At 34.9% G+C, this 20,959-nt stretch overlaps 1 protein-coding gene across 1 annotated transcript; it reads right to left on the bottom strand.

Moving 5' to 3' along the window:
• Nucleotides 1-1,965: 1,965 nt before the first annotated feature.
• Nucleotides 1,966-20,220, bottom strand: LOC120780770. The gene is made up of 5 exons (XM_040113024.1): nt 20,148-20,220; nt 2,544-2,661; nt 2,302-2,490; nt 2,125-2,245; nt 1,966-2,058 (listed from the first exon to the last, which is right to left on the bottom strand). Exons 2-5 carry the CDS (start codon nt 2,615-2,617, stop codon nt 1,966-1,968), a joined length of 477 nt encoding a protein of 158 aa, XP_039968958.1. The 5' UTR covers nt 2,618-2,661; nt 20,148-20,220.
• Nucleotides 20,221-20,959: the final 739 nt, after the last annotated feature.

Genomic DNA, 20,959 nt, shown 5'->3' with positions numbered 1-20,959 from the left:
GTTAAACTATTTTTATCCAATTATTATGTTTGTATATCCACTGGCCTTGTCGTATTAAAGTAAATGAAAACTCTCGACAACAAACAGTCGAGAGTGTTCATTTACTTTATTTTTATCTAATATCGTATTTTTAGCAACTTGACTAAAATATGGAAGATTATGAAAGATGAAACGTTACTTACAAATACAACTTTAATTCGATGCTAATTAACTGCAACGAAAAAATAACTTCTTCATTTAAAGCACATATAAGGAAAACCATGATTTTCTTACAAGATGTTTACTGACACTGTAAAGTACCAATTTATAGTAATTACATACTGCGAATTATTTGCACAATTGACCCTCGGCAACATATTTGCTATTTTCAAAGACACAAAAATTAATTAATTTACAAAAATGGAACTGAATAATCGCAAAGAGCAAAACATTGCCCTACACTTGTAAAAATTTTCAAATTCAAATTTAATCAGCGCGCTTCGTTGTCAAATCTGTATGCCCAAAAAGATGGGCTGAAAGCCATGAAGCCGTGTAGACATATATCGAATTGCATCCATTCGTGATGAAATCATTAGAAAGAATCGGAACTTGGAAGGATCCGGAGACTTCAACTACGGCCTCTCAGCTCGTCGCTGCGATTTCTGCTGCAGAATTACAAATTTCCTGCTTCATAATGCAATCCGTAAATGCAGTCGTTCTACCTCTCAGCCGGCAATTACGACGCTTTAAAAGAGTTCGAAGAAATGCGACAAAATGCCGAAAAAAGCTTTTTTTTGATTATTAATAACGTTGAAGAAGTATGCACCAAACTATTTACAGAAATAAAGGTACAACGACGCTAAGGCATACTATCGCATTGCTTTTTATATTCCCTTTCTTGATACTTACATTGCTCACTTGAAAAGCCGCTTTCTTGACCACAGATCAGTGTTAGAAAATTTTTGTGTATTTTTCCCAAAGTACGAATTTGACGCTAAAAAAGCTCGAGAAATATTTTCTTTTTCTGAAAGGGTGATCAACTGATCAAAACAAAACTATCTTGCGGAGGTGAAAATGTGGAAACAGCGAACTTCAGGCAAGCATTTTCGGAATGCTTTCGAAGCTTTAGAAGCAGTGAACAAAACGTCTTTTGGGAATGTTTTCAAGATTTTACGCATATTGGCGTTATTGCCTGTTTCAATAGCATCACCGGAAAGAAGTTTTGCAAGTTTAAAGAGAATTAAAACCTATTTACGAAATACGACAGGTCAAGATAGACTTAATGGTCTAGCATCAATGAATATTCATAGGAATATTAATCTGTCAGTTGATGAAATAATAGAAGAATTCTTTCAAAAACCAAGGAAAATATAACATTCAATGTGAGATCCCGTGTAATCCTCAATTAATCACTGAGCTTCAGCGATACTTCTTGTACAAATGTAGAGAAAGTTCGACTTATATGAATAACAACAAAAATCTTGTAACTTATTATAATTGCTTATAATTTGATGTGATTTTTTTATCAATAACCTCATTCCAAACCCATATCAACAAACATATATTTTTCTCTGAGTTAGGGGGTGTTTTAAAAACCAAAAAGAACACCAATCTCAGTCAGTACAATTCAGGAAAGGTGTTTGAAAGAAAAATTGGAGAGTTTCGTATTATGAAATAACAGTTTCAAAAACGTGTGAAACATTCATATACCTAGAGGGTAATGGGCTACGACGATTGTGCTATAATATGGGTTATTTTGTTTAATAACGAATACAATTTTTCAGACATCCGCTCTGAGTAATTCCTTACTTAAAATGTTCTTAATATATTTCTCCCTATTATTTATGTTGTTGAAAACAATAAAAACTATCTTGTGTAACATGTTGCGCTCAGGTATAAATATTTCTGTAATATAATTTGATACATATGTACATACTTGTATGTGTTGAATATTTCTTAATTTTTTTAGTAGTCCATAATTAATATCTAAAAAGAAAACTTACTGGTTCTTGTTTTTGCGTCAGGATCTAAGAAAATATGTCTCGCTGTATGCTTTGGAACTAAATATACACTCCTGTTCTAATATGCATATATAAAGAAAAAATTAAAAAATAAATCAAATTTATTAGTATTCTGATAACTTACAAATTTGTGTGGGTGTTGATATAAAGCGTAGCCTGTAATGTTGATTGTATCTAATTCCTGATGCCTGTTATGAAAGTCATTAGAAAATCGCCGAAATCTTCCAGTGCGATTATTATAATTGCTTTATAAAAAGGAATTTGTCTTACTTAAGATGATTGCTTATGTTGATCAACATACCTTAATAGCCATAATTTATATTTTAACATAGCTACATTATTTAATGTGCCTTCAACCGAATTTTTCATTCCATCATATCCATCACGCCAGAAGTTGTCTCGGTTGACTTCATTAGAAATTGTTCCTTTGTAAAAATAAATCATATTTTTGGCAACATAATTCAGTACCATAAAATTGTGATGCATTCGTCTAAATAAAATATTTCAGTTAAATAAATAAAAAAATAATTTGATGAATTTAACCTGTGAAAATCCATTAATTCGGTTGCTTGTGAATATGTGCTCGGAATTATTTCCCCAGCGTTTCTGGATTGCATTGTTCTGGAACATTTTTCTTTATGCAGTAGAAAACAACTTCCTTCTGAAAATATTTTACACGTTACTTAATTTAATGAATTTATTACTATGTAGTAGTTACCAGATATGTTAATACTACAAAATCCATGTATTAAAAAATAGCTTAACAATAAAAAACCCATCTTTCTGAGCAAGTGAAATGTTCTATGTTCAAAGTATTCAAAAACGAAATGATTACTGTTTAAGTTTACCATTTATCAAAGAAGGAATAAGTTACTTGAATTTATATCACGGTCTGTTAAACTTGCTATTCGCATCAGAAAACACGAGCTAATTTCATGTGAAAGCAATTTGTGGGTTAGTATTATATTGCCAGAAAAAATTTTTGTTTTTGCTGCTTTTAAAACATACTATAGATTACAATTAAGCGATTAACTTGAAATATGTAGCATATTCTTCAGAGCTTTACAGAAATTATTGTATTTTACATATATTGATTTAAGCCAAATTGTTGATGACATATGACTCTCTGTATTTATTATTGAGAGAATTTCGATTAAATAAGTGCTGTTATTGTTTTGAGAAATTGTAAATTGTAGGGCTATATGGTTAGTAAGGGTTTCGCCTCATTCATACTTGTATTCATATGTATGTATACGTATATCTGCACAAATGTATATATAAATAAATTGGTGTCTCGCTACAACTCGAGAATGGCTGCACCGATTCGACTAATTTGAGTCTTAAAATATTCGTGGAAGTCCAGGAAGGTGGTGAGATAATATTCAAAAATTGCGACGAAAATATTAAACACGACAATTTAATTTTCCCATAAAAACTGATGTTCGTCCTGCGTTTTGGTATTTTTATACTCTTGTTGCTATAGAGTATAATAGTTTTGTTCACCTAACGGCTTTACGTATCACCTATATACATACATAGGTTATATATATATAAAAATAAAGTATAGGATGACGAGAAAAGTTAAAATCCGGTTGATTGTCTGTCGGTCCGTCTGTGCAAGCTGTAACTTTAGTAAAAATTGAGATATCTTGATGAAACATGATATGATAATGGTATGCGAGTTCTTTAGTACAGAAAAAATTACGAATGCGTAGATGGGCGTAATCGGACCACAGCCACGCCGATAAATCGTAATTAACCGAAAACTAAGCACTAAATTAAGATATAGTTAGTACAGGGATCGAAGTAGCACAGGACACACGTGCAAAAACAATTGAAAGGTGGGCATGGCCTAGCCCTCTAACAAATTCAATGCACACATTTCCTAAAATACTAAAACTCCCAAATATGAGATAACCCTGCTCCATATAACGGTACTGTTCTAATATTCTAATAGCGCAATAATCAGTAACTAAATACGCCAGAGACATTCAATTTTACCTCAGAGATAGTACTAGAGGGCTTTATGTGAGCCGGTGTGGAAATTAGAAAAGGGGCATGGCTCCGCCCACCCTTTAGTGAGATCACATACCTCGGAACCCGACCAACCGATTTCAACTTAATTTGACGTAACAAAACCACGCCTACTTTTCAGATTTTTGTTGGAATTGAACAATTTTTGGTCATATGGTGGCACCAGAGAATGTATAACATAGAGAAGGTTCAGTTGGACAGGCGTTCGAACTGTCAGAGCTAACAAAATCCTATTAGTGGATTTCACCACTATCGGCTCGTAAGGAGGAATTTTAAAAGCGATGAGTGAAAAGAGTTGAGCATTCATTGAAAATTATGCTCAGAAATTTACATTGCTATTACAGACGTACATACAAATGATAATATTATAATTAAATTCTGCAACTTTCGAATTAATATTTGTAGTTTACGCGCAAATAAAAGCTACTTTTTAAATATTTCTTATCTTTGATAATATCATATATATTCATATGCTTGTATATATGATATATAATTACCTAAAAAACTTAAAATATTTCTATAAAAAAAAAATAAAAAATAAATCACACCTTTTATCATTTAAAACTTTCATACGCATCTATCCTGCAGATATTCAATTTCAAATCAAGAATTTTTGATGACTCATGCCCAGCTCTTGACCGATGCTACGGCTGCTACTATGTCGGTCTTTTTCGGCCAATTCAGTGATTTTATCGCAATTTTCGACGACTGGCCTTCCTGAGCGTGGCGCATCTTCGACCACCTCTACACCAGAACACAAACGTTGAAACCATCGTTGTGCGGTGGAAATGGAAACTATACCGGGTCCATAAACTGCACAAATTTTATTGGCCGCTTGAGATGCATTTTTGCCTTTATCGTAGTAGTACTGTAAAATATGCCGTATTTTCTCTTTATTTTGCTCCATGTTTGCGACGCTATAACTCACGAACGACTTAAAAGGAACGACAATCAATGAAACACGTATTAGCGTGAAATGAGCTTTCCAAAAAGGTATAGCATGACCCGATGCGACGAATAAAACTAAAACGAAAATACCGCAAGACTTTTTTGACAACCAATATAATAAATTACACAACAACAAATGTTCATGAATTCGATTTATTCATAAAAGCAAATGCAATTACATCTGCTCGAGCATGCCTTTGCCTACAAGCGTCTTTTCCCGACGATGGCAAAAGCTAAAAATCACAAATTGAATATATTTCCGAAATTTGTATGAGAAGGGAAATGTGACAACCCTGCAAATGTAAGTATTCACATATATTAGAATAAAATTGACAACATAGTTCATTTGTCGATTTTCAAGTCAAGAAATGTTTCAAAGAAAATATTCAATATTCCTCTGATTTATGTGTACAGTTAATCCCGGTTAAGTAGTACTCCGGTAAGGTGCTAATTCCTCTTAACTTCCTGTATCTTGCTGCATCTCACGTTTTTTTTTTTGAAATACATAGAAACTATTGTTTTAAGTACGACTCGCTTAAGTATCCGTAGTCGCTCATGTACCTTATTAGATATTTACTTTTAACAAACCACAAAAATCTGTTTCTGTGGCACATAACCGGATTTTCTATCCACAACACAATGCTGTGAGGCTTTGTCATCGCATCAGTCCTTTTATACATTGACTTTTTGGCAAAACGTGAAGTTCGACCATCGGTTTTCCGTGACAACAGAGTTTTCGTATGAAACAATGAATGTATGCGTATATTTACATACATTTGTGTAGATGAATTTACAAACAGTACGCGTATGATTCTTTCAAATTTGTTTACGTGCACACCAGAGATCTGCAATTGGTACCAATAAAATTAGTGCACTTAAGTCATGAGACATAAAAATTGCTGCAAATGAGTACTCATAATAATATAAAAAATTACTAAGAAAAGAAAAAAACCAAAAGAAAAAAACCTCAAAGTACACAGTGTCACATATGAGGGACAACAATTTATGATTCTCTCAATAGTAGACAAATAATTTAACTTTACTCACTTTTTTGAAGGAAAGAATAAAAATAATTTAAATAATTTACAGAATAAAAGTGTAAATTTCTTATCGTGCGCTGAAAAACTGTTTCGTTATTGTCTGTTATGTTTTGTTTTAGTACTAATGGTTTTTTGTAAAGGTAAATATACTGATATTTATATATTATAATTTATTTCAATTTGATATTACACAATGAAGTCAAAGGAAGACTTAGTGGGGAAAATTGCTATGGGTATTCATAAGGTCAGCAAAAAACAGAAGGGCAGAAGTGCTATTTGGGATATGTTTGCAGAAATAGATAAAGATGACGTAGTAAATTACTTGGCATGGTATGTTGTCGTAATTGTAAAAATGTGTATAAATGCCATGGCATGCAGACTTCTAATCTCAATAGACATAAATACATACTTTACCTCACATACAACTAAACTGCCCAGACAGAAAGTAAGAGAAGAGGATAAAAAATTAGCTTTAGAAGCTTGCGCTGATTGTGTGGTTGAAGACTGTCGTCCGTTTTCTTCTGTGGAGGGCTCCGGATTTAAAAAAATAGTCCAATTTTTGGTGGCTATAGTCACAAAGTATTGAAAAAATGTTGATGTTGACGATTTACTTCCGGATCCAACAACCATTTCGCTCAACATAGGAAAAAAGGCGAAAGAAAAAAAGAAGAACTTTCTGTTGAAATAACAGAAAATGTACAATCCGGCTACGTTTTTGCTACAATTGATTTACGGAAAGACGAATATGTTAAACGCGATTGTTTATGTGCCACACTGCAGTTTGCGAAGGACTTCAAATTATACGATATTGTCCTTGGAATGAAGTCCATGGATTATTCGCAAGCTACAGGTCTTAATATTAGGAGAAAGCTGCAGGATATATTTGCAGAGTTCGGCGTAAGTAGTTTAGACAGCATTATGTTTATCACAGACAGAGGAATCACTGTGAAAATGACATTAGAAAATAACCAAAGGCTTAACTGTTCAAGTCATCTTTTCTCAAACCTATTAGAATCCAGTGTTGAATCTACAGATGAGATTAAATATATATCCTGTAAGAAGCTTGTAAAATATTTTAAGAAATCGGGTAGCAACACATGCTGCAAACATGTGTCAGATGAACTATGTCGCCCTTCTAGAGAAAATGGCAAACGATATCCGAGATTGTCCAAGTTAGCACTTAAAATTCTTGCCATTCCATTCTAGCAGTGCAGCATCAGAGCGAGTGTTTTCGTTTGCCGGTAATGTCATTACATAAAAGCGCAACAGAATAACGCCAAAGACAGTAGACAGCATTCTTTTTCTAAATTCAGTTTACAACAAAAAATTATAAATTTTTTTAACAAAACTTATTTGCTTGTATATGTACCTTTGAATGAGTAAATTTAGTCCTTTTTTTCAAGTGCATTTATTAATATAAAGATTTATGAATTTTGTTAACGTACATAGGTTATTTTTAAAATATGGATGATCTCATTTTGTTATTTTCAAATAAAAACTATTAAAAAAATAAAATCGACCTGTTGATTTCTTAGTAGTAACTTTTAAAGTCATACGAAAAATTTTCTTTGTTGCGTATAAAACTGTATGAAAACATTATAAATAAGTAGTGAAATAAATTACCAACATAGAAATTAAAAAAAAAAATTAAAAAGGAGCAAACACAATGAAGCTAAACTGAAAATACTCAAGTCACTTAAGTCATTCAAAAAAACTGTTGATGTCTATTGGCGCTTTGAATCATTTCATTTGTCTTGATTGAATTGTTGATTCATGAGAGAATGAGCACAATAACGGGTCGTATGAAAAGAAACTTACTCATTGTTCATACTCTTGCTATGTGTGCCTTGCGTAAATGTGTTTTTGTGGATATTTGTGTATGTTGAATTTTGATTTATATTCACAAAAACCCTTTTTTGTGTTATTCAACCAATAACTTAAAAAAGGGAATAATTGCAGATCTCTGCTATGCAAAAGAGGGCATAAACTTATATCTTGCGAGAAGTTTAAAAACTTAAAGATTAACGAACGAAATAATTTTGTCAGGTCAAAAAGACTTTGCAAAAAATTTCCTGACACATGCACATACATATACAAATTGAAGAAGCATATTTAATTGCTTATTATTACTATTCTATCTCATTTCAAAGAAGCATTTGCACAAATAGAACCACGAGTATAATTGCAAAAGCAAATCCCGAAAACCAAAATTCTAAAAATTGCCAAGAGTCACCATGTTTCTCAAAGGCACAAAAAGCTCAAACGTTGCACAACGAAACAAAATGGACTAGTTATAATACTAGTGACCACCATACCAACTCAAGTTAACTAAGTTTGTATTAAACAAATACCTTAATTCACAATTAAGGAAATTTCAAAAGTTAAGGAAACTTCCCCCTATAACAAACAAAACTCTTGAAGATCAGTACTGTGAAGACTTCTCAAAAGCCACAACTACTCGATTAAATATTGGTCGGTACGTCGTACGACTACCACTAGAGCCACAATTTTTCATTACTCCACAAATTGGCATAAACAATAAAGTCAGAATTACAGTCTACAGACAGTCCCTAAATCACAATTAAATATTACCTATAATAACATTATCCAAAAAGTCGAATAATATAAGCATCTACGTAAGCGCTCCACAAATTGGTGGTTATTGGGAATCAGCTATACAAAGCATTAATTAATTATAAAGAATTTTCTACTTTACGAATCAAAGCCGTTCTCCATTCTCGGCCATTCTCTCGCAAGATCCCTTCTGAGCCAGGCGTGAAGTTACTATCCTTTATAAGCCGATAACACAGAAAAGGCAAATGATAAAGAAATTTTAAGTGAAACCACAAATAATAATTCTATCAAGGAAACGAAAGCAAATATATACCAAATATGTTTAAAACCAAGGCCGTTTTTAGCATTAACGGGTATTTTGCGCCTTCAGGTACTCTATCAGAAGTACTCCGAAATACATGCAATCGCATATACATATAGTACATACGTGTAATACCAGGCAAAATATTCGCCTAGCGGGCCCAGGATGTATAAATGAGTTAAGCCTCTCCCCACTGTACACCACCATACCCCATAACCGATGACACCACACTTATACTTCACCACACAGGACAACATACCACACCATCGCATCGAGTATACACCATCCCACTAAACAAAAAGGATGGAAAGCAGACGCCATTCGTCACACATAATTCGACCACCAACATTCGCTTTAGATTTTTCGACACTGCGCCGCATATACCACATCTTTTGCTTCGATCTACATCCCGCGCTGACCTACAGCGATCAAACACAGTGAACCTCAATTCGATGCAATAGAATATTTTGCAAAACCATAATTATATAAACAAAGACATCTTTAAATAACTTGAATCTTTTAAATACGCTAGTTTTTTTCATTTTACACACTTGCGCGAGTGTGAGGGCATATTAAAGAACCTAAATTTAGTGCCTGGTATTCCCCAGTAAATTGGGTCTTTATGTAAACAGTCTGTGTGTCAAAAATGGGTTGAATCGGACCAATACTTCCCATAGTCCCCATATATGTATCTAATATAAAGATTATCTAAATTCCGGGTGACTTTGTACCGCATATATCGGCCAATAAGTAAGTTATCTCAATGAAAATAAGAGAGCGTGTTTTATTCATAACAGTGTATCCTTGTGCCTAAAATAGATAAATTTGCGCGGAAACTTGGACTAGCCCCTATATTACTAATATCAGGATTTTCGAACATGCGGCTGACTTTTCTCTATATGATTGGTTTTAAAACTTAAAATATTTCCCGGCCTTCGATTCTTACAAGTTGCAAGAGTAGAGTCTTCGGTTGCACTCGATCTAAGCCCTTAGTTAGTTGTTTCCTTAAATTTTTCTTAAGTTTGTAGTTCAAACTACCGTTTTAAATTATTATTTTCGGCACAAATGCTTTTGTGTAATGAATCTGAGGTTTATTAGTTTAACATCTATTTTTATTGTATTGATGTAAGCGCCTATTATACTTGTATATATGTATGTATTAGTGGCTTTGTCTGTACCTTGCTGTTGTTGTTGTTGTTGTTGTGGCCTTTACTGCTACTGTTGCTTGCTGCTACTGCTACCGCACTTTTTATACTCTTGAAACCAGTTGCTAGAGAGTATTATAGTTTTGTTCACCTAAGAGTTGTACGTATAACCCGAAACTAATCGAGATAGATATAGTGCTATATATATAATAATGATAGGGATGACGAGAAAAGTTGAAATCCAGGTGACTGTCTGTCTGTCAGTGCGTCCGTGGAAGCTATAATTTGAGTAAAAATTGAGGTATATCGATGAAACTTGGTATACGGGTTTCTTGATTCTAAGAAATTTACGAGATCAAAGATGGGGGTAATCGGACCACTGCCACGTCCACAAAACGCCATTAACCGAAAACACATCGAGTGGATTGCAGTAGGGGCACCTGTGGGCAAAAAATTTTGGGAAGTGGGTGTGGCCCGCCCTCTAATATGTATAATCACGCTCACTCTCCATTTAACGGTACTGGTCAAAACTACTAACAGCGCAATAAATAATTACGCCAGACCTTTGAATTTTACCTCCGATATGGTATGAAAAAGCTTTATGAGAGCCGCTGTGAAAATTTGACCACGGGCGTGACCCCGCCCATTTTTTGATGAACTCCCATATCTTGTGTCCCGACCAACCAATTTCGACTAAATTTAGTACGTAGTCTTCTTTTCGCATTCCTTTGTCATGTATAAACCAAATCGACATACAACCACGCCTACTTCCCATATAACACAATTTAAAATTCCATTTGATTCTTTCACTTTCCTGTACGCAAATCAAAAAGTAGGTAACATAACGGAATACAATTTTTCAGTAATAGTTCCCTTAAAGTATGTCACCTTTTGACCAAAAATTGTCCAAATCCAACCGAAACTGTTCAAAACACTTTGTACCGAATATGTTGACCCCAGTATACATATTTGTATACGAACTAGTCCCTCAGTTTTTAAGATATCATTTTGAAATTTTGTAAACGTCATTTTCTCTTCAAGAAGCTGCTCTTTTGTCGGTACTACCGATATAGAACCACTATAACATAATAATGTAATATACGAAGAAATTGTTAAGATCGGCTTACTATAGCATATAGCTGCTATACAAACTGAACGATCGGAACCAAATGATTGCATGGGAAACTTCCTCATTTAACGATATATCTTCACGAAATTTGGTATGAGTTATTGTTCATAGAAATAATGTAATATCGAAAGAAATTGTTCAGAGCGGCTCACTATAGCATAAAGTTGCCATTCAAGCGGAACGGGATCTCAGTAGCATGGAGCACTTGTGGGCAAAAAATCGAAAAGCTGAGGGTGGCCGCGCCATCGAATAAGTTCAATGTACATATCTCCTAAACCAATAGAGTTGCAACTTTTGACCAAAAATTACTCATATCCAACAAAAACTGTTAAAGCCCTTAGGTATCGAATATTTGGACCGCTGTACCTATAGACTTTTGATCTTAGATATGGGTCAATGTATGAAATATATAATTTAAATTCATTAATAACCACTTTCTCACAATGGCATATCTATATGTCAAAAAGGGGTTGAATCGGACCAATACTTCCCTTAGCCCCCATATACTTGAATGTTTTCGAAAATCCAGTGACTTTGTACCGCATATATCGGCCAATATGTAAGTTATCTCAAAGACAATGATAGAGAGAAATAGAAAAATTTGAGCGAAAACTTGACCAAACCCAATATAACTAATGCCAGGATATTCGAAGATCCGGGTACTTTACTCTATGTGGTTGGTTATTTAGTATGAGGCGGGTATTACTAGGTGGTATTGAAAAAAAAAAAAATAAAATCAGGTCGATACCACCCCAACTCCCATATACTACATACAATGATTTTCGTTTTTCTAACAAACCTTATGTGGCTGTCAGTGCATAAGTTATAAATGGTATATATGTATGTATATATTAAATTGGCTTTCAATCCTCTGGTTGACGTTTTACACCTTAAATTATTTCCCTGGCTTTGATTCTTCCAAGTTGTAAGAGTATCAAATGTTCGTTTGCACCCAAACTTATCCATTCGTTACTTTGTTTTTTTTGATGTTATACCCTTGAAAAATTTTGGTACAGAGTATAATAGTTTGTTCACTTAACGGTTGTATGTATCACCTAAAACCAAGCGATATAAGTATATATAGGGTTTAATATACACAAATGATCAGGATGCTGAAACAAGTTGAATTTCGTTTGACTATTAGTCTGTCCGACTGTCCGTGCAAGCTGTAACTTGAGTAAAAATTTAGATATCTTGAATATGCGCGTTCTTTGGCTAAAAAGTATGACGGACGACACGCCCACAAAACCGCATTAGACGAAAATCTACGAAGTGCCATAACTAATCACTAAAATAAGATATGGAACTGTAATTTAATCAAAAAGATCGCATTGGTACATCTGCACTAAAAAAATAGCCAATATCGTTTAGTCGTTTACGCTATTAATATAACGATATAAAACCTTGCACGAATAGTTTTTTTAAACTTTGGCAGCCTGTCTAGGCTAGAAATTACTCCAATACTTTTGACCGAAAATGTCGGCCAATGTGTGAGATATAAAATTTAAATGCTGAGAGAATCCTTTTCTGATGTAGTATGTTTGTATGTAAAAAATGAGTTTTGTATATCGGATCAGTACTTCCATTAACCCAATATTTCTTATAAAAAGATTTTCGAACTTTCGGGTGACTGTATACCGCATACATATGTTTTCATACGTGATCAAATAGAAATGAAAGGCGTCTTTGTTCATAGCGTTGTATCTTTGTGCCTAATTGGGCAAAAACTTGACCCAGACCACATATTACGAATACTAGGTTTTTCAAGCATCCGGCTGACACTACTAGATATAGATTGGTGAGGGTTTGTGAGGTTTCTCAATGAAAAAATGGACAAATTTTATTAGTATGTTATTAGAATGCGCGAAGTAGTCCTTTCTTACTTGTTATGTTTACTTTTCTGTCATTTGGGTGTTAGGACTTTTTATTTGTTGTTTTTGCCTATACTTTATCAGTTACTACAAATTGCAATTCAATCTATTTGTCACATCCACTTGGATATCCTATGATATTGCTCATACGGAATAAAATTTTATATATATTTATGACAAACGGCAGAATTGTGCATTTAGACAGCTGATTGTTAAATTTGCTTATTTATTAAAAAAAAGTGAAGTAAAAATTAATAAGAGGAAATTATTAATGGCAATTTTGGTATTTTTGGAATGTCAATATAAATTTAATGATTTATTAAATACTTTAAAATAAAACAAAGAGCAATTGAAACCATTACTTCATTGTAACGCGAAAAAAGTGTGCGAGAAAGTAAGAATATTTCTATCCATTCTTGCAAACTGTGCGTCGTTTATTTCTGCCATCTAAAAATATAAATTTTTATTTTGTTAATATACTTGCACATAATTAAATTAGAAATGTAGAAACTGATGACCTCTGAAGCTGTTAACACAAAGGAGGCGGCAGACTTCAAGCGACATCTTTCAAACAATAGCAAAAATCGGCCAATTTTGGGCCGTGAATGCACGAAATTTTTGTGCATTACTAATTTGCTTTAACATGGATCAAATGCACAAGTTAATGCATATTAAGCCCGCTAATGCAAATTAGGGCTCTCGTATGTCAAGGCTATTATAGCCCTGACAGACGAGCATAATTAATGTGCATTAAGCAACGCTAATACGCATCGAAGTTTTATGGTGACAGATGACAGATTTGTGCATTTATACCCTGACAGACGAGCAAAATTAATACGCATTAAGCAACGCTAATGCGCATTAAAATTTTGTGGTAACAGTCGGCAGATTTGTGCATTTGGACAGCTGATTGGGAAATTTGCCCCCCTTGGAATCGCAAGCAAACTTTTGAACCTGAAAGTTTCACTTGTTTGCTAGAAAAATATTCTCAGCAATAAAAAAATGAAAGTACAACAGTGACACTCTTCTCACCAAATACACTATGGAAATGACAACAACAAGATACTATCATAAATTGCATTATATGACCTGTCTAAACTTATTCAACCCTTTTCTGGGCGACTCACAGCGGAAGTACTAAATTCTGAATTGAGAAAGAGTCGAAGTCTTGAGTACAGTATGAGACATATATGCCCCAAAGATATATAGAATTAATGAGGCGTTTGATAGTCGCAAACGGAATCGTGTCTATATGTTTTTCGTAGTTCCTGGTGTCAGCTAGCGTCAGTTGACACCATGAACCACAAAAAACATAAAGACATGATGCCGCTTGCGACTATCGAATGCCCCATAGGTTCGATATCTCTGCGGGCATACGAGGTGTGTTCAAAAAGTATCGCGAATTTTGTGTTTTTTCAAAAATTATTTATTTATTCATGAATATCTGTTTTATCCCCTTCAAAGTAATCCCCATGAGATATTATACACTTGTGCCAACGGTTTTTCCAATCTTCGAAGCACTTCAAAAAATCATTTTTTTTTATCTTCTTCAGCTCCTCCTTCGATGCCGTCTTTATCTCGTCAAGAGAAGCGTAACGTCGTCCTTTCATGGGACTCTTCAGTTTAGGGAACAAGAAAAAGTCACAGGGGCCAGATCTGGGGAATACGGTGGCTGCGGCATCATTAGGGTGTTGTTTTTGGCCAAAAAGTCGCGCACAAGCAACGATGTGTGAGCAGGGGCATTATCGTGGTGCAAAAGCCAATTTTTGTTCTTCCACAAATCCGGGCGTTTCTGGCGGATTGCTTCGCGCAAATTGCGCATAACTTGCAGGTAATAGTCCTTATTGACCGTTCTTCCCTGTGACAAGAACTCATGATGCACCACGCCCCTGCAACCGAAGAAAACTGTCAGAAAACTGTCGCGATACTTTTTGAACACACCTCGTATATGTCTCATACTGTACAATTGGTACTATGGATTGTAAAAACATTCGACGCATGGTGACGTTTCATTTAAATCCGTTTATCTCGCCAAAAATGCCTCAACTTGACTGTCCAATAGAATCACGGTATGCCCAACTGAGCGGAATCATCTATATAGTAACTATAAGTTGCCGAAGTTACCCATTTCATTTTCGTCAATTTCTGTGAAGTTATACCTTATTCTGGAAAATAAAGTGCCCAATTTTGAATATCTTAAATGGTAAATATCGATGTTGTTTCGATTTTACTGTTCACTTTTGTGCGTGGTGAAATTTCACTTACATTCAAACGAGTGTTTACATAAAAATTTAGGTTAGGTTTGTTTATTCAACAATAGTAGTGGCCAATTTTGCATATAGAACCCGAGTTTTAATTTGCCCTCGTCCTCGGCACCCGGCGATTCCCGACGATAACAGCTGGTCCGGAAACGCCTGGAAATCAGGCACGGAAATTTTCCTGGCTCTGTCGGGAAACGTTCCCGATTTTTATTCACATTTTGTAGAAAAAAAATATTCTGCCGGGTTCGAACCCTAGGCTGCGCAAGTGACCTGCCAGCTTAACCACTACGCCACGGGCGACTTTGAAATGTAGATCTCAAATATGATAGACCTTCGCTAAGCTGTTAAATCGGTTTGACAGACAATGAAGAAAATGAATCTCCCAATGGAGAAATGCACTACGATAGGGGCTGATGGATGTGCGGTCATGCTGTCAGATATCGGAGCAGTCAACGAAATTCCGAGAGAAACAAAAAATGCTGTCATGACTCCGTGTTTCTTCAAGAACTCATTTCCAAAACGTGTGACTGTATTAGCAAAGATACTTGGTGAAAAAATTGTCCAGTTGTGTGAAACAAGATGGGTAGAGAGTCACGATGCTGTCCTTCAATTTGTTGCGAAGTTACCGTTGATCATCGAAGCTCTGTCAAAACTCAGTGAGTGGAAGAACAGAGAAACAGCAGGCAAAGCAACAATTCTCATATCGGCTTTGTGCAAGCGAAACCGAGAACATGTGGCCGACAAACGAAACGCGAATATTACGACGTGAAAACTTGCGAAGATTACTACAGGGTCTCTGTCTACATAACTCTGCTGGATACCATCAAAGAAGATTTAAAAGCTCGTTTTTCACAAGAAGTTTTGGATGGTTACCAATTGAGTGTGTTGCTCCCAGAAAAAGCAAGTCTTTTAAAAGAAAACGAAATCGATGATCTAATCGGATGCTTGATAGAAAGATTCGGGAATCTTCTGGATGATGAAAAAAGCGTACAAAAATTGAAATTCAAAGGTGAATTAAGCTACTGGCAATGTCACTGGCAGCAGCAACAAAAAATTAAAGGCAGCGAAATTCCAACTTCTGCACTGGAAACATTAAGAAAATGTGATGTCGACATATTCCGAACAATCCACACCTATCTCCGAGTATTCTGTACTCTTCCCGTAACAAACGCGAGCTCTGAACGTTCTTTCTCTTATCTTCGACGCATCAAAACATGGCTTAGGACGACCATGATCCAAGAAAGACTAGTTGGATTAGCTTTGCTTCATATGCATCATGACATCGAAATTACCGCCGAAGAAGTCATCGAAAGATTCGCAAAACTTGGCAGTCATCGTTTTGCGTTATGAAACACGCAATGTAAAAGGATTTTTCTGTTTGAATTTTTAATAAAATGAGCCACTATGTAATGCATGTATACGGTTGACTTTTCGATTATAACCACTTAGTTTACCTAAAAATTGGAATTGATAATTTTTGTTTCATAATTTGTACTGTATTTCTCTCGCAGTAATAAGTTTGAAACCCAAATCGAAGGATAAATTCAATTTCCCCTCCCCCAAGAATCGTCTCTGGATCCGCCACTGTACAAATTTGCATTAACATGCGTCAAATGCGCAAGTAAATGTAAATTAAGCCCGCTAATGCAAATTAGCGCTGTCGTCTGTCAGGGCTATTAGTCTCATTATTCTAATGATTCATAAATAAAGAATATATAAATCTCGAAAAGTTTCAGATGTTATAAATAACTAAAAACGATTAGGTAATATTTATTACCCGTTTTTAGACACATTTAGGAACAGATTTTTCATTTTTTGTACCATAATGTCTTATGATATACACCACGTAAATACACTCGTTATATTAAGTCAGCTGGAATAATTTAAATGGTTTTCTGGATAAATTGAATGGTTTTAGTAATAATCATTGATATGAAATCAGAATATCAGAATCTATTTTCAGCGACAACGTACACTGTTCTCAAGAAAATATCTCCACTCAATTCGTAAATACTATATTTATCATACTTTAACAATTATATATGCTCAAGCGTCAACGGCAAGAATGAATCCAAGGGCCTCCCCTTGGTTAAGTATGATAAATATAAGTATATGTTATAGGGTTAAAAACTACGAGCCTTATAGAAAAATATAATCACAAAATTTATGTGTAACATTCACATAACCAAGAGGGGTATTTTTATTTTAATTACGAATTTCTTTTTGAATTTCTTTTTTCTTTTTAAAAATTTGGTGAAAATTTATTGTCACAAACTCGATGCATTTCTTTTATCCAAAATATTATTTTTTACCTTTAGGGTGACAAAAAGTTAGTAGGCCTTAGGTTCGCTGAAATATCTACTATCTAATGGTGTAAAATTATTACATTTTACTATAATAAATTTGCTCATAAAATGCAAAAACAGCTAAAAACGATTCTAATCTGTTTTTCTTTGTTTCATCTACCTATTATTTATTACACCTAACAAATACAAAATACAAAAATTCCCCAGAGGAAATTGATTCCGATCGTTCAGTTTGTCTTGCAGATATATGGAATAGTTATCCAATCTTAACAATTTAAATTTAAAATATTGTATTATTGCCTTAGGCAATAACTCTTGCAAAATTTGAAGATATCTCGTCAAATGAAAAAGCTTAGTTTGTATGGCAGTGGTCCGGTACCCGCGGTTTCGACGAGCAGCTTGGGGAAAAGAGAATGTGTGCAAAATTTCAGATCGATATCTTTAAAACTGAAGGGCTAGATCGCGCATCTATGCATCATGCGTAGTTTGTGTTTTATGTTATAGAACAAAAACAGATTTTAATCATCGAAAAACATGCATTCTACACTCGTGATATACTTTTTCTTCTTTACTGGCGTAGACACCGCTTACGCGATTATTGCCGTTTCTTCTTTTCGCTACGTGGCGCCAATTGGATATTCCAATCGAAGTCGTGTCCTCCTCCACTTGGTCCTTCCAACGGAGTCTACCTCTTCACCTGCTTCCCCCGGCGGGTACTGCGTCGAATACTTTAGAGCTGGAGTGTTTTCGTCCATTTGGACAACATGACCTAGCCATTGTAGCCGGTGTCTTTTAATCGCTGAACTATGTCAATGTCGTCATATATCTCGTACAGTTCATCGTTCCATCCAATGTGATATTCGCCGTGGTCAACGCGCAAAGAACCATACATCTTTCGCAGAACTTTTCTCTCGAAAACTCGAACCGTCGACTCATCAGTTGTTGTCATCGTCCAAGCCTCTGCACCATATAGCAGGACGGGAATTATGAGCGACTTATAGAGATTGGTTTTTATTGTTGACAAGAGTTATCCTGCGTTGGATTTCCAGCCAGACATTGTTGGTGGTGTTTACGCTGGTTCCAAGATAGACGAAATTATCTACGACTTCAAAATTATGACTGTCAACAGTGACATGAGTGCCAAGTCGCTAGTGCGACGACTGTTTGTTTGATGACAAGAGATATTTCGTCTTGTTCTCGTTCACTGCTAGATCCATTTGTTTTGCTTCTTTGTCCAGTCCTCGTATAAATCCAAGATTTATCATCTGTCATAATTTCATAGACGTATTTTCAAGCACCGAGCCCTATTCTTTTTTTGACCGATTGACTAATTGTGTGGGATACCAAGTGAAAAAAATCGTTCACGATCAAATGTTCATGCAATATTGAATGTATGCTCCCACTAATGCCTATAGTTGTCTTGTAATATCAGTTTGCGCGCAGCACCAATAGTTTCCAAACAACAACTTATTTTGGACGACCGCCATGATATTCGTCTTAGGCCGCGGCAACACAGTAAACGACTGAGCGATGAGCGGCTGATCGGCTGAGCGACGTATGGCTTTTTACTGAGCGATTAGTTGCTAAAATGCCGTTGTCAAGGGCTGTACAGCGTATATTACTGCTTGAAAAAAGACATCATGTTTATAGAATCTTGCTACGTATAAAAAGAGAAAGTATGGGGTTCATCCTATAAACCAAACAAGATGGAAGTTCGGTGAATTTAATCATTTATATCAAAATCTACCTAAATTTCCAGATAGATTCTTTCAATATCTACGTATGTCTATACAATCTTTTGATATATTGCTTGATGTTCATGTTAATATGTTAACAATCAATTTTTTTTATGAATAAAAAAACACTCACCAGAACAACCACATATTTCTCCCAGTTTTTTCCATATGTTGTCAGTGATATTTTTATTTTTGAAGTCTTTGTAGCTATCCTGCCACAAAACCGGGTAGCTTTGCACCTCAGAAATAAGCATTTCAATGTTAAATTTGTCCATTCTTTCTGTTCGTCGCTCAGCAGTCAACTGAAAATTAGAACATGTTTTAATTGTTAAGCGACGTCGCTCAGTCGCAGAGAAATCGCTCAGTCGCTCAATCGCTCATCGCTTACTGCGTGGCCACTTCAATGGCATTTCATATGTTTTAATTTCGTCGCTCATCGCTCAGCCGCTCATCGCTCAGTGCGTGGCCGCGCACTAAGGGTGATCTACGATCTCGATTGGATTCACAATATCATCAGATAATCCACGTCGAAAGTTGTAAAACATAATCTTGCGAAAATGTTCGCGAGATAATTCCATTTTTTTGGCCGATATGAATATTTTAAGTAACTGCAAACAACACAAATAGCGCTCTTATGTCAAAACGTTCTGAGTACGTATAACATAAAATTTTTCAAACTTTATGATAGAGTTATAGTTGCCATATTGCAACACTTAGATTGCCAAATCCCGAATAATAAAAGGCAACCTGCAGACAGACACACAGATTGACAGGGCTTAATTGACTTATATACTATACTTACATATGTTAAAGGGTCTTCGACGTTGCCTTCTGGGTATTCCAAACATCTTGGCAAAATTTATATACCCTGTTGATGATATTAAAAGAATCGTTTAGTGGGCTCTTTTTTGTGTTTACTTAGCAAATCTACCATATTAATGTCTTTAAATTTTATACTATAGAAAGTAGAGATTTCCATTAACATAAAACATACTCACTTAAACAAAAATTGATATTTTAACTTGTCATTTTTTTAGTTAGGATTTTTTCGATTTTACGTCAATATAAATAAATAAATATTTTAAGTTTAAGCATTCAGTAAGACATTGACATAAAAAGATAAATTTCTATAAAATTTCGTGAAAGAGTATTGTTCACATACATTTTGAGGTTATGTGAAAAAAGTCTATAATGTCTATGCAACTTAAAAACATCGTTCCTAACACTTAAAAATTCAACCCCGCTCCTCCTCTTCATTTTCGCGGCTTCCGATTGGCCGTAAATTACTTTTCTCCTAATCTTTGTGATTTTGTCTTTTGTTTCCGATGGGCTTCAATCCACTACGAATTTCTTTTTCTTTATCATTTTTAAATGCTTCTGTAGTCTAAGGTGCCAAACACACATGAATTGATATATGGATATCAAAGTTCACATGAAGATAAAAAGGTGTCTACGAAAATTTGTTTATGGATTTTGTTTGTGCACGCAGTTTAATTAGATCCGTCCCACAAATTAGCCTAGCTCCCAAAGTACTACTAATCGGCAGTTTCTTATATGAGGTTTGTACAAAAGTATATCTAGTTGGCAAGCTCGGCCATTTTGCATGTACTTAGT

This window comes from Bactrocera tryoni, unplaced genomic scaffold (genome assembly GCF_016617805.1).
Source record: "Bactrocera tryoni isolate S06 unplaced genomic scaffold, CSIRO_BtryS06_freeze2 scaffold_25, whole genome shotgun sequence".
NCBI lineage: Eukaryota > Metazoa > Arthropoda > Insecta > Diptera > Tephritidae > Bactrocera > Bactrocera tryoni.
This window is presented reverse-complemented; position numbering and strand designations above follow the sequence as displayed.